This window comes from Zingiber officinale, chromosome 9A (assembly GCF_018446385.1).
Source record: "Zingiber officinale cultivar Zhangliang chromosome 9A, Zo_v1.1, whole genome shotgun sequence".
Taxonomy (NCBI): domain Eukaryota; kingdom Viridiplantae; phylum Streptophyta; class Magnoliopsida; order Zingiberales; family Zingiberaceae; genus Zingiber; species Zingiber officinale.
Genome location: NC_056002.1, coordinates 125,306,803 through 125,321,838, shown reverse-complemented (window position 1 = coordinate 125,321,838; position 15,036 = coordinate 125,306,803). Strand labels below are relative to the sequence as shown.

Sequence of the window (15,036 nt, the reverse complement as noted above, 5' to 3'; positions counted from 1 at the left end):
ATCGAGATAAAGACAAATAAATATGGATTAACTAAAACCTAGGAGTGTAATGATACTAATTTAGTTTGAAATGAAGGTTTCTAAAGTTGCTAAATACTTTTGGTAAAAGATGTTGGATGACTATAGAGGATTCAAAATCTTAAAATATTAAGATGAGAACTTAGGAGTACAATAATGTTAATTTTGTTCAAAAAACCTAAGGCATTTAGGATTGCTAAATACTTTTAGCCAATAATGATTGGCTAATTTTGGATCTAGTTAGTTGATTTGAATTACTTCCAATCAACTGGTTAGTCAATTAATTTTCGTTAAATATATAAAAAGTATTTGATAGCTTTAAAAAACTTAAAATATGTAAAATCTATATAAAAAAAAACTCGGTGGAACCTAAGAGTATAATTATGTCTATTTGACATCAATTTAAAGGCTCTATGATTACCATTAATTTGAAGCCTTTTACAAGCATTAAAATGTAGATCCGTTATATTAACGATCCTCTAGTATCGATCCCATAGATATAGAGGAAGGTATATGTATGTACACAGGCATCAGACGCATGGTGAGGTAAACCTCAGATCGTCAATTCCTGAGAATCGACCCTTGATAATTACGCATGAGATGTCATACGTTCACCGTCTGTGCTACATCATGAGGACATTAGAGGCATTAAAATTTTTGGCTAAAGTGGTTGACTATAATGATGACATCATTTTTAATTGATTTATCAATTCACTAATAGTTTGGGTGGTAGCATGTCTTCCAAGTGGGTTTTAATGTCATGATTAATTTTTATTTCTTGATTTACTCCGTTCTAATGGTATGATATGGAATTGTCAGGGAGCCGCGGACGATGGATTTCACAGAAATGTCTTCCAAGTGAGGTTGCATGGAAGATATTTTAGAAAATATGTGAGCCCCTTTGTAAATTTCATAAGGTTATACAGCTTTTTACCAAACTCAATAGATAAGTTTTCAAAATACCTAAATCACATATCATAGTTTCAAAATTACCAAATCACGTACCTACTTCCCGTTTTACTCTCATCCTCAAATCAATTCTATTGGAAAAGCAAATCAGTTGAATTGATTTCATTCTGTTTGAAAAATCTATCAGTCAGTTTCGATCAAAATTGGTTGATGAACCTAGAGGTCTCGGAATGATATAAATCAATTTCTATATGTTCGTCTAGTTCTCCTAATTGTAAAAATGCTATCAAATATCAATTTGACGTAATATATTGAGAGCAGTGATTTTTTGAATATAAATTAGTTTTTCGGATACACTCGTATTCAAAAAACCACCGCTCTCAATATATTGCATCAAATTGAGGTCGAAATCGGCTGATGGACCTAGAGACCTTGAAATGACATGAAATCAGTTTTTATGTGTTCGTCTAGCGCTCCTGATTATAAAAATACTATCAAATATCAATTTGACGTAATATATTGAGAGCAGTGATTTTTTTTTTTTTTGAAACTATGACCAAATGAACATAAATAAAATCAATGTAGGTTCATTCGGTCAAAATCGATTGATGGATCTAGAGAGCTAGAATGAAATGAAACTAGATCCTATGAGTTATTCTAGTTCTTATGATTATATCAATTCTCTCAAACACTAATTTGACCCAATATATCGAGAGCAGTGATTTTTTTGAACACAAATTAATTTTTTAAATACATTCGTATTTTAAAAATATCTGCTCTTAATATATTGAGTCAAATTGATATTTGATAGCATTTTTACAATTAGGAGAACTTGACAAACAAATAAGAACTGATTTTATGTCATTTTGAGGCTCTAAATCTATCAATCAGTTTCGGTCAAATTAATATATTGAGTCAAATTGATATTTGATAACATTTAAAACACCACCGCTCTCAATATATTGCAGTTTCGGTCAAATTAATATATTGAGTCAAATTGATATTTGATAACATTTAAAACACCACCGCTCTCAATATATTGCATCAAATTGATATTTGATAGTATTTTTACAATTAGGAGCACTAGACAAACACATAGAAAATGATTTCATGTCATTTCAAGATCTCTAGGTCCATCAGCCGAAATCGGCTAATGGATTTAGACACCTTGAAATGATATGAAATCAGTTTCTATGTATTTGTTTAGTTCTCCTGATTGTAAAAATACTATCAAATATCAATTTGATGTAATATATTGAGAGAAATGATTTTTTTTTGAAACTATGACCAAATGTACGTAAATAAAATCAATGTAGGTTCATTCGGACAAAATCTATTGATGGATCTAGAGAGCTCGAAATGAAATGAAACTAGATCCTATGAGTTCTTCTAGTTCTTATGATTATATCAATTATCTCAAACATCAATTTGACTCAATATATTGAGAGCAGTAAGGATGTAATCGAGCCGAGCCGAGCCAAGCCGAACTCTTAAATGTTTGAGCTTGGCTCGTTTATAATCGAGTCGAGCTCGAGCTTTATTTAACAAATATATTCATGGCTCACGAACTTATTCGAGCTTTTATCGAACCTAAACGAACTTAATAAATATAAATCATAAATTTAAATATTCATTAAAAATTAAATTATATATTTAGAGAAAATTATAATATTATTATTAAAATTTATAATTTTATTCTAATAAATAAATTTAATATATTTGTCTATATTTTTAATAAGTAGAGTGTAAAATTTATAAATTCAATATCAAAATTATTATTATTTTTATTTAAAAGTTGCTTAATAGCTTAACGAACGTGTTCACGATCTAACGAGCCGAATATTGCGAAGCTTGAGGTTGGTTCGTTTATCTTAATAAGCCTCATTAAACGAGCTCAAACGAGCTTTTATCGAATCGAGCTTCGAATAGCTCGCGAGCGGCTTAGTTCATTTACATCCCTAGAGAGCAGTGATTTTTTGAACACGAATTAATTTTTTAAATACATTCATATTTAAAAAAACACTGCTTTTAATATATTCAATCAAATTGATATTTGATAGTATTTTTACAATCAGGAGAACTAGACAAACAAATAAGAACTGATTTCATGTCATTTCGAGGTCTCTAAGTCTATCAGTCGATTTCGGTCAAAATCGGCTGATGGACATAGAGACCTCGAAATGACATGAAATCAGTTCCTATGTGTGCGTCTAGTTCTCCCAATTATAAAAATATTATCAAATATCAATTTAATCAAATATATTAAGAGCAATAATTTTCAACATGAATTAGTTTTTTTTGAATACATTCGTATTTAAAAAAATCATTACTCTCAATATATTAGGTCAAATTAATGTTTGATAGCATTTTTATAATTAGGAGAATTAGACGAACACATAGGAATTGATTTCATGTCATTTCGAAGTCTTTAACTCTATCAGTCGATTTTGGTTAAAATTGACTGATACATTTTTTTCAAACACATAGAAAGAAATCAATTCAACTGAAATTTTCAGTCTAATTGATTTGAGGACGAGAGGTAAAATAGGAAGTGAATACATGATTTAATTATTTTAAAATTATAATATATAATTTAAATATTTTAAAAATTTATCTACTAGATTCGATAAAAAAAACCGCAAGTTATAAGTTGTTCTTTTGATATTTTAAAATTTTGAATGTTCCATCGTATCATATCTATGCAAGATTTTCTGAAACATGTGGATGGAGGCGAGAAAAGTGACTGAAAATTTTCATCAAACTAGAAGAATAATAGGATGTATTCCCTCTTCAGAAATTCAAAACGCTCCCAATGGACTCATCGCATCGCGACGTCAACTCATCCACCACGTGACGCGCAGAGAATGAACCATTCCGCCAACTCCAATTATTTGTAGTTACTAGATTAGGGCTAATTAAACTACTGAGTTTAAGTAAGGGTGAGCAAAAATTTAATAAAATTGAATTAATCGAATGCCTGAATTTAGAAATTTGTTTTGGTTAATTTAATTTTCCGAGTTTTTATTTTTAAAATTCAGTTTAATTTTAATTTAAAATTAATAATAAGGAACCATGATCGTCACGACAGGATAATTTAAGAATAATAATGAATGTCGTTACGAGAAAATGAGTATGCTAATTCTCTTATAATTATATCTCATTTTCTACTATTTGTCTGCTCTCGCTATCTTACTTAAGCATCAAAAAGATCTTACAAGACTAGATTGACATCCTCGGGCTTTGTGTTAACTTGAAAGAGAAATTCTTCTCCTCGGTACATAGAAAAAAAAGAAGCGCGTGGCTATTATCGTCTAAGAAACTATTCAGTCAAGAGCTTCAGAATTCTATAGTATGATATGCAAGATCAATTGACTATTAACAAGAGTTCGATTAATTGACACAATAATTAAATTAATAAATTTTACATCGATTTGATTCCATTTTAATAATAGAATTTAATTGGATGGATTTCTCTAAAAAGTTTAATCAGTTGGATTTTGATTTGTGCAGAATTCAGATAGGATCTTCTTACCCACTTTCCACGTTAGTCCTCCTACCGTTGTGAGCCCCACCAAAATAAATTGACAATTTTCTCATCGCAAACTTTTATCTTTAAAAAATTATACAATATTTTTTTGCTATTTTTAAAATTAGAGTTCAATCAGAAAAAAAAAACTAAATTCTTACTTTACTTTAACTAATATTTTTAAAACTAATATTTTTTTGCTATATTTAAAATTAGAGTTCAATCAGAATTAAATTATTACTTTACTTTAACTAGGCATATTATTTAGTTATTTTTGGCGGGTAGATGCGACGGCGCCAAGGGCCGCGTGCTTGTCGGTTGGCACCCACGGCGCATCGCGTCGTAAGCCGATGCGACTCGGGATCTCTCAGTTGATGACGTCATGCCCGACGGCCGAACGATGTGAATTGATGGAGGGACCATTTGTAGCCGACTCGAGTCTCTCCGTCGCACGCTCGCCTCCTTTAATTCCTCCCCTGCCTCGGTTGCGATCTCTCCTCGCGAGGAAAAAGGGGGAAAAAGTTGAGATCTTTCGGGGTTTCCTCTTCCGGGTCGCCACAAGCTCCTCTCTCTCTCTCTCCCACTCGCGCACGGGGGCATGAAGCCTCTTTGTTCTCCTCTTGATCTATTTGTCACTTTGTGGTTTCGTGGAGTACCTTCTTCTGATGGCCAGGTACTGAGCTTCTTGTTTTCTGGTGTCTTTTTTTCCCCCTTAACTCAAGCTGTTGTCTGATTAGTTTAGAAAGGGATCTGCTTAGGCGGTTCAGTTTTTCTCAAGTGATCGTTTTGATCCTCTTTTGCTTACGGTGATCTCTTAGTTAATAACTGATTTTAGTCTCAAAAGGGGTTTTTTATATGGATCGGGGGACGGTTGGGGCGGTAGTTTTACTTATTATGTTTTTGGTAGTTCCTGATGGAGGAAATTGATGGGGATTCAGATAAGAATACCTTTGTATATTGGTCGGAGTCAATTTTTTGCTCCTTTTCTAAGGCCATAAAAGGGGATTTTTGGATGATCTCCTTTTCTAAGGCCATAAAAGGCAATTATGTAGTCGGAAGTGGTTTTACCGTTTGATTAATTGTCATGCAGCTGGGGAATTATGATGTTTAAATTATTTTCTAGTATTGTAAACCATTAAGGAATACTGTCTCAAGAACAAAATTTTGAAATTTATATTCTCTACAGCAGCAATTGCATTTTTTTCACTCGTTATCAAATATTTAGCTGTAGAATCGTTTTGAACACCAACATGCTGTTACTTGAAATGAGACCATGCCAACTTGCCATATCCTTTATCTTGGTTATTATAGCTTGCTAGAGCTGTGAGATGTAAAGTTACTCTAATTTGGCATATTCATATATGATAGAATAGTGAACCCCTATATGATAATGTTGGAGGGGCTTTATCTTTCCTTTTAGCATTAGCGTCACTGACGGAGTTGACAAATTTTCCTTGTAATTTGATTGTTAACTTCTTTTGTTTTCTTTTATTATGGCCACAGTTCTTTGTATGCTCAAAGAATAGGCTTCAATCTCAACATCTTTTTGTTACTTATAGCCAAACATAAGATATGTACTGATGATTCAGGGTTATGAAACTGTATCTCTAAATGTATGTTTTTGATATCAATCTTAAATTTCAGTCATGCAACATCAATTTCAGTCAGCATCACTCATGTATCCATGTATCTTTAGTGTATATTCTTGATATCAATCTCAACATCTATTTTTTTTAAAAAAAAATTTGTAAGCATTCTGGTTCTTCCTTTGTATTCTTGCCATCACACTTCTGATATTTCTTTCTAACTTTGAAGCTCCTTGTTTCTTCGTTTGCCTTAGTTATTTAATATTCACCTTCCTCATCTCTAAGATAACTATATTGTTACCTTGTATCTTATTCTCCCCGTTCTACTTTTTAACATTGACTTATGCTCTCTCTTATTATTGGTACTACTTGCATAGGAAGACACCTTTCAAATAGGTATCAACCTGAAAAATGGGTAGCCAAATCAACTGTGCCAATCCTGGTGTTACTGTATCCTAAGGTGATGACTTTATATTTATTCACCGCAAAAAAAAAAAAAAAAAATCAATTGGTTGTTTAAGCAATATCATTGAGAAGCTAAATACCCAACTATTTTTCAATGTTTCAACTTTCAACATAATTTTCATGATACTTGCATTTCTTCTTTTGTTTTTTCTCAGAATTTGATGTATTGAGTGATTTTTTTTTCACAGTTGTTTCATGATACTTTACATAGGGGTGTCAATTCGGGTGGGTCGGGTTCGGGTTGGTTTGGGAATTTTTTTTTAAGTCTCAATCCGAACCCGAATCCGAATTCAACCCGAAACCCTGAAACATGAACCCGACCAACCCCGAACCTGACCCAAATAACTTGAAACTTGATTCAAAATGACTTTTTTTTGTGGTTATTTTCCCAATAAATCTTCACATTTATCTCAATATTTTATCATTATCATATTAACATTGATATTACTATACATAAAATCATTTTAATTTTTAAAATAAAATTTGATTTAACCCAAAAAAAACCCACTAAGTAAACCCTAAATTCGGGTCACCCGAACCCGACCCAACTTGACTCGAAAATTTTCAACCCAAATTCCCTCCAACCCGAACATGAAAATTCCCAACCTGAACCTGATTTTTTTTTCAGGTCGGGTCGGCGGGTCGGGTTCATTTTTGACACTCCTAATTTTACATAATACCCACTGTTATGTTTGCCTAATATCTGTTGCAGGTCTATCCATGTTGTAACCAGTCATCTATTATCACTTTTCGGCTGACATAAGATTTAATAACCTATGAGTAAAAGTAGATACCATTTTTCTTTTCCTCCGTTGGAGGGTAAATGCAAATTGTTTTCATTGTGCACCCAATTGCTTACTTTGGATATCTTCTGTGATTTTGTTCCTTTTAACCTACAAGACATAAGAAATAGAAGGAAGTACAAAAGGTCATGTTCATCAAAGCTTCATTAAGTTTTGTGCAAAGAAGTATAATTGTAATTTGATATCTGTTTTGATAGGTCATTGCAATTTCTATAAATCCTTAATAGTTCTAGACATCTCAAACATTTGTATCCGTGTATTTTAACTACTTGGCATGATCCTTTTAAGAGATTCTCTCAGTATTTTGGGCTTGTTAATGCTTGGTAGTCTTCAAACATTTGTGAGAGTACTGTTTGACAACTACTTGGAGCTCCGATTGATAAATTCTCAAACATTTTCCAACTTTGCAATTCAATTCTTTACTTGCAATGTCTATAAATATTATTTTCCTTTTTTGGTTTTTGAATCTCTATCTTTTACTACTGCAGCTCGAATTGTTATCCATCACTCTTGTCGAATAATCAATTCAGTAAGAGAAGCTAATAGGTTTTGGCAACTTCTTTGACAATGCCAACGCTTTCTATTGGCACATGCTCTGTATCCTAGTTCCCCTTTGCTTATAGGGCTTCAGTTGTATTAACTGATAAGTTATGGACAGAGCAGACACATCAGGCTTTGTCAGTGGTGGCAGTTGCAAGTTGACATTCCATGATTATTTTCATTTCACTTACTCTATTGCTCTTATAGTGAAAGCTTCAACGATGAACTAAAAGGATAGATAGTTTGGTGTACTCTGCCTCTGGGGCTTCCTTCTACAGCTTATTGTCATTCTAGCAAGCCTCAGTTTGCAACTTCTCTGTTTCTGGATATGGTGGATCTTGACTTGACAGATCTATCGAATAGAAAACAACCTTTCATGAGTCTCTTACTGAGTGAAGCAGGAAATTCTGTGAGAACTGACACAAGTGTTTGCTTGGGTGATACTACATTACGCTTGAACTCAAGCTATGAAATCAGCACAACTGTTGCATCAAAAAATTGTCTGAGTAATAACAATCTTTTTACTCCAGATGATGGTTGTGGTTTGGTTCTTGGACTTGGTCCAACTCCAGCTTCTTATAATTCAAGGATTGACATTGTAGGTGGAGTAAATATAACACACGAACTTGCCACTTTTAGCCAATGCCCAGGCTTGCAAACTGAAAGTGACATGTTAGAACTTGGGCTTTCAAGAAGAAATGTTGATGGATTAGTAGGCACGGTGAGTAACATTAATCTTTCTTCTAAACCCAGGCAAGTACACACCGAAAAACATAACATAATTCCAATTGTTGATGAGAGCTCAACGTCAGCTAAGAGAAACCCAGGTGGCTATATGCCAGCCCTCCTGTTTGCCCCAAGGTTGATGAATTCTAATTGTACTGGAGATGCTTCATTGTTCAATGATGCATTGAACTTCGAAGCTGTTTCAGTGGCTACTAATCACCAGACAATTGAGCATTTTTCTGCTCCTGACTCATCTGCTGGTACTATTTCACCCTCTCCCACTGTTGCTCAGAGAACTAATCATCCTAAGAAATGCATGTTCAAGGGTTGTTTTAAAGGTGCAAGGGGAGCATCAGGCTTCTGCATTGGCCATGGAGGTGGGCAGAGGTGCCAAAGATCTGGGTGCAACAAGGGTGCTGAGAGTAAGACGGTTTTCTGCAAAGCTCATGGAGGAGGCAGGAGATGCCAGACCCTTGGATGCACCAAGAGTGCTGAGGGTAAGACTGATCTCTGCATTGCTCATGGAGGTGGGCACCGTTGCACTGATCCGGGATGTTCTAAAGCGGCACGAGGTAAGTCAGGTTTGTGCATCAAGCATGGAGGGGGAAAGAGATGCACAGCTCAGGGGTGTACCAAAAGTGCTGAAGGGCAACCAGGATTGTGCATCTCCCATGGTGGAGGGCGTAGGTGTCAATATCCTGATTGTAACAAAGGTGCACAGGGGAGTACCACGTACTGCAAAGCTCATGGTGGTGGACGACGATGCATATTTCAGGGTTGCGGTAAAGGTGCTGAGGGAAGCACACCTCTTTGTAAGGGGCATGGTGGTGGCAAGCGATGCCTTTTTGAAGGAGGTGGGGTTTGCCCAAAAAGTGTTCATGGTGGGACCCAATTTTGTGTAGCTCACGGAGGGGGTAAAAGGTGTGTTGTTCCTGGTTGCACAAAGAGTGCTCGTGGCCGCACTGATTGTTGTGTGCGCCATGGTGGGGGAAAAAGATGCCACTTTGAGGGATGTGATAAGAGTGCACAGGGGAGGACAAACTTCTGCAAAGCTCATGGAGGAGGAAAGCGGTGCACATGGGCTTTGGGCTGTGACAAGTTTGCAAGGGGAAAAAATGGACTATGTGCAGCTCACAGTACCATTATGGCTGCCCAGCAGGAGAGCGAAGCTGGAAATACTGGCAGAATGATTGGTCCACACCTCTTTGAGGGTATTGTGTCGGCATCTATCACATCTGGAAGCAGCATCGACAACGATTATCCATCTGCTGGTCGTAGTTCTGTTTCTGACTGTGTCGAGTCACAATCAAATGGTAGGCTGAAGCATGTTAATATTCCGCCCCAGGTTCTGGTTCCCGTGTCTATGAAATCCCCTTTGTCGGTGTCGTTTGGTTTTGGTGGAGGTGTTGGGGAGAGCCAAGAGAAGGGTTTTGAATTCATCATTCCTGATGGAAGGGTTCATGGAGGGAATTTGTTATCTCTACTTGGAGGCAGCTTCAAGAATGCTGTTGATGCTAAGTTGGATTGATATCCTTGCTGATGGGAAGTCAAGTAGCCCTCAGTATACCTGCCAAGTAGGCTTAATAAAGGATTGTACTGGACAAAATGCTACAGTGTTTAGCTATGTATACTTTTGCATTTGAGTCTAATTGTTCCTGGCAAGACAATAATTTTGCATCCTGTGCCTCAATGCAAAGAGGTTGGTAAGTCTTCAACATTTTGTTTGGTTATTCAGTCCATGTACATTTGTTTTTTTCTTTTCAGTTGTGAGTTAGCAATTATATGCTCAATATATTTTTCTGTAGAATTGAGACTGAAAATTCCTCATTTCATGTGTAATGTTTGGACTTGGGAATCTACATGACCAGTTTTCTTTCAAGCATGTGGATTTTGTGACAGATTTACTTTTCTGACTTCACATATTTGATAAATTGTCTGTTCATGTTGATTTTAAGGGATAAATTCATGATATAATGCAATTGATGACAGGTTTATGAAGCCCAGTACTCATCTAACTAATATCCTAATATCATCAATATTCTAAGAATTAAGCTACTAAACTTAATCAACATCCATGTGTAGGGTTTTGATATTCATATGGATCCTTCTTTAGCAATTTGTCTGTTTGCCCTGTTCTTTCTTTTCTTCACTACTGGGATTGACCTCTTAGTTTTAGTTGGAAATTGCAAGTTTTTGTAGATTTTTTTTTAAAAAAAAATTGGATGTTACAAATTTTACTGATAAGTAGGTATACAAATTTGATTCTAATGGATTGCACATCTCAAAAGTAAGCTCACTTAGAATGAATCTGATGGCAACTGACAATCTATAGAACAATTGAATGGTGACTAAGGTTCCTCTGTATCTCACACTTGAAAATTACCATTCCATAGGACCAAATTTGCCACGGGATTGTGTGCTAATGATATTTGCTAATTTTCCATTATGATTTTTAAGATCACATTTATATGAAGATGAGAATTAGGTGTGGGGGAAAAATATTGAAAATTTGGTATACAGTATTTATCATACCGAAATATATCGATTTTACGGTATATTGAAAATTTCGGTACGGTATTATACCATACCGAATTTATTGTATTGGTATAAGATTTATATCAAAATTTTTAGTATACTGTACTGATACCGAAATTTTACTATAAACGATATGAAATTGATACCATACTGAAAATTTGGTATACTGAAAATTTGGTATATTGAAATTCCGGTACGGTATCGGTATGAATTTTTTTATACTGATTTTTTTTTATACCGAACCATCCTTAAACGGAAGAAGAGAGTTGTAGAGATGAGGATGGAAAAGTTGAGGGTAGACATACAAATATGAACATGATAAGAAATAAAAATATTAGAGAGAAAGTTGAGATCATACCTATTGAAGAAAAATTCTGAGAGACATGTTTGATATGATATAGACGACCAATAAATATTTCAGTTAGGTGATGTGAAATTATAATAAATATGTAAATTAAATAAGAAAGAGAAAGACTAAGGACTTACTTAACAATAATAAAATAAAATAAAATTCATTTAAATATAAATGATGATATAATAAAGGAGTTTAAAATATAGAAGGATTCATATGGTCGACCTCATCTCATGAAATAAGACTTAATTGTTGAGCTAGGCGATTTATGAATTTGCAGATTTATCCTTGTTAATCCAATCCATTGAGGTTGGTGATATGAGCAAATCAGATTGGCTAGGTCAAGCTCGTGAGGGACAGACAACCTAAGTGAAGTGACAAATGAGGTAGAAAGATAGAACAAGAGAGTTGAGCAAGATATAGAATCTGGTAATTATTTTACCAATATTCTTGTATTATTATTGTGCATTTTGTTTCAAGTAATTATATTCATATTATGTTGATCAAATACCATTTCATCAAATGCTTGATGTAAGACTAAGAAAAACCTGGAAAAAATGATAGAAAATCAAATCAGTAACACCTCTTTTAATGTATCATAATAATCACATTACTCGCATTAGCATTTATCATCTAATTCGAATCCTCCATCACAACCCCATCCAACACACTTAAAATTACTAGTTGAAATGAACTAGTTGTTTCCCTTAGTGTACTAGAGGTGTCTGCGGATGCGATGGCAACGGGGATCCAACTGCTGCTGCGTGCAAAGACAGAAGGTTACAATTCATCGGCGATTTGGCGATGACATTGGCAGTCTTATACCGATCTTCTGGCAGGGGAAAGACTGCAGCCTTCGGATCTTGCAGTTGTTCCAGCAAGGCCAACACATCAGACATCCGAGGACGGAGTTTGGCATCCTGTGAGATGCATTGCAAAGCAAGCATCGAAACTGCATGGGCTCCTTTCTTCAGGTACTGGCCTTCCAGCCTTGTGTCCATGATCCGGTATAGTTTCCGCTTGTCCCCCAAACAAGGCTTTGCCCATTCGACGAGGTTCTGCTCGATGCCCATCTTTGATTCGTTAATGGCGCGGCATCCCGACAACAGCTCCAACAATACGACTCCAAAGCTATAGACATCTGCTTTCACTGAGAGTCTACCTGCAATTGTAACTCGTGATTGAACAAGTGAAGAAATCTGAGTAAATAAGACATTTTAATCAAATAGCCAACCAACCTGTAGCAATATATTCAGGAGCTGCATAACCATGAGTACCTATGACTTGAGTCGATACGTGTGTTTTATCGCCGGTTGGTCCAGCTTTTGCCAAGCCAAAATCTGATAGCTTCGCGTTAAACTCCTGCACGATAAGTAACGAAAAAAACTTCAATCTACCCCTTATTTTATGCCCCCAACCTTATAAACAATTCGCGACGACGTACCGAGTCAAGGAGAATATTTGATGCCTTGAAATCTCGATATATAACTTGAGATTCAGCATCATGCAAAAAAGTGAGTCCTCTAGCAGCTCCAATTGCAACCTTGATCCTAGTCGCCCAAGGTAGCGGCCGAGCGCCTCCTGGAAGAAGCATCCATGATTCAAAACAGTAGAAATGGGTTATCAGTTTCATGCTAGGTAGATCTCTAGATAGGTATTATGGTTAATCTAAAACAAGATCGATATGGAAGTATCATGACACATATACATAGTGGACTGCTTGCTTACTTCTAAACAGGTGATTTTCCAAGCTGCCTTTAGACATGAACTCATAGACGAGAAGTTTGTTGTCCCCCTCTGAACAATAACCGATGAGCTTAACCAAATTGGGGTGGTGAAGCTGGCCTAGGTAATCAACCTCTGTCTGCAACCATTTGACACAGAGAAGCCTAAGCAAAGATTTTAAGCATAGGGAAGAAGGCAAAGTAGGAGGAGGAGACGAACCAGCCATTCCTTGTGGCCTTGGAAGCTTTGAGGTTTGAGCTTCTTGACAGCAACAACCATTCCACAGCCTGGTTTTGAAGCAGAGAACGTTTGCTCATCGATCCAACCTTTGTAAACATAACCGAATCCTCCTTCTCCAAGTAGATTGTCGTGTCGAAAGTTCCTGGTGGCATTCCTCAATTCGTTGAATGTGAAGTTCTTCAACTGCGAGGATGATAATATTTCACCTTCAGATCTTGGCGTAGGAAGAGTCATGCTGCTCGGTTTGTCAGTGAAGGATTGTCCAGAATGAGTCGAGGGGATTGAGTATGATGTCCGACTCGAGGAGACTGAGAACAAACTTCTCTTACTGCTGGCGGCTTTTGAAGAATCTGTTCATCGTGAAAGATGGGGAAAATGAGTAGGAAATCCTCTTTTATTACAGCTAGCACAAAATGCAGAAAATAATTATGAACATCATAGAAATAACTGCCAAATCATAGAATCCTTTGAAGATGGAAAGCAGATGGGGAACATCAAATTTTGCTTCGTATATCAGAAACCTGATCGAACAGCTTTTCACTCCATAAAGGATCCCTTCCTCGAATCAAAATTAGAAATCGAATACAAATCCTCTAAGAAAAAGAATCAACAACTAAGGAAGAAATCCAAAGGAGGAGGGAAAAACCAAGGTCATCGCCACTAATTTAAACAACAACAACAAAGAAAACCCCTGCAAAATCAAGCACAACTACATCCACCGAAAAATAAAAAAACTCACACGAGGCGTCTCGCGGGGAGTGGGCGCTCTCGATCCGCGGCGAAGGATTCAGGCAGTTTCCCATCTGCTCCTTCCCCACGCATCCACAAAACCTCCAGACTCAGCAAGAAAAAGCACGAAATAGGGAACCCAGAGGTCGGCCTTTTCCTCCTAACCCGCTTCTCCGCAGTGAATCGGAAGCGGAAGCGGAAGCGGAAGCGGAGGAGCGAGTGCGGGCGGATGGCGTTTCTATAGCGATCGGAGTGGAACGAGGAGGCGAAGCTCAGGAAGAAGACGAAGAAGAAGAATACGGGTTTGGTGGCAGCGTTACGGAGGCCGATACGCCATCCCCGTTATATAAAGGTGATTTAACCATTTTGAAAGCGACATGGAATCTTTTTAATATGAGTGAAAATTTAAAAGTTAATAATTAAAACATCACCGTATCATATATAATATCTCTATTCTTATACAGTTGGCTTACCTATGCAATAGTTGATACATATTAAAATAAATGAATTTAAGTTGATAAAAATAGTACGATGGTTAAATCAATTAAAGATAGTGATGGATTTAGGGAGAGCGAGGGTGTGTTTGAGTATCTCTTTATTTTCGGAAAATTCTATTTATATGTTGCAATTTGAAGGACAATGAGAAGGAAGATAAGCTCCAGTTTCTTTCTTTAAATATATATTTTTTTTTGTCTGGATCTGGATCCGTATTAAAGATGATTAAAAATAATTTCTGTAAAAGTTATTTAACAATCGCTACCAAAGTGTAGCACGATGTAATAATTATTTACTCTGTTAAGATAATTTTAAGTAATTTTTGATAATAAATTATATAAAAAAAAGTATTATTCTATAGTATTATTGATTAAATTAAATTTTTAA

At 35.8% G+C, this 15,036-nt stretch overlaps 2 protein-coding genes across 3 annotated transcripts; one reads left to right on the top strand and one right to left on the bottom strand.

Moving 5' to 3' along the window:
* The first annotated feature begins 4,747 nt into the window (after positions 1 to 4,747).
* LOC122020669 lies at positions 4,748 to 10,469 on the top strand. 2 transcript variants are annotated; one of them, XM_042578678.1, is made up of 3 exons: positions 4,775 to 5,126; positions 6,417 to 6,499; positions 7,796 to 10,469. In XM_042578678.1, exon 3 carries the CDS (start codon positions 8,176 to 8,178, stop codon positions 10,099 to 10,101), a length of 1,926 nt encoding a protein of 641 aa, XP_042434612.1. In that variant the 5' UTR covers positions 4,775 to 5,126; positions 6,417 to 6,499; positions 7,796 to 8,175; the 3' UTR covers positions 10,102 to 10,469. The 2 variants fall into 2 exon arrangements, with proteins under 2 accessions (XP_042434611.1, XP_042434612.1); XM_042578677.1 differs by lacking the exon at positions 6,417 to 6,499 and having other exon boundaries at positions 4,748 to 5,126.
* A 1,577-nt stretch (positions 10,470 to 12,046) lies between these two features.
* LOC122020671 (probable serine/threonine-protein kinase PBL3) lies at positions 12,047 to 14,478 on the bottom strand. The gene is made up of 6 exons (XM_042578679.1): positions 14,165 to 14,478; positions 13,405 to 13,775; positions 13,189 to 13,324; positions 12,905 to 13,041; positions 12,699 to 12,822; positions 12,047 to 12,622 (listed from the first exon to the last, which is right to left on the bottom strand). The coding sequence occupies exons 1-6, from the start codon at positions 14,226 to 14,228 to the stop codon at positions 12,168 to 12,170; spliced, it is 1,287 nt and encodes a 428-aa protein (XP_042434613.1). The 5' UTR covers positions 14,229 to 14,478; the 3' UTR covers positions 12,047 to 12,167.
* Positions 14,479 to 15,036: the final 558 nt, after the last annotated feature.

Coding starts and splice junctions, on each gene's coding strand:
- LOC122020669 (XM_042578677.1), top strand. CDS start 8,176: ATGGTGGATCTTGACTTGACAGATCTATCGAATAGAAAACAACCTTTC.
- LOC122020671 (XM_042578679.1), bottom strand. CDS start 14,228: ATGGGAAACTGCCTGAATCCTTCGCCGCGGATCGAGAGCGCCCACTCC. Junction 13,042..13,188: donor GGAAAATCACCTGTTTAGAA/GTAAGCAAGCAG, acceptor TGCTTCTTCCAG/GAGGCGCTCGGCCGCTACCT. Junction 12,623..12,698: donor TCCTGAATATATTGCTACAG/GTTGGTTGGCTA, acceptor TTACAATTGCAG/GTAGACTCTCAGTGAAAGCA.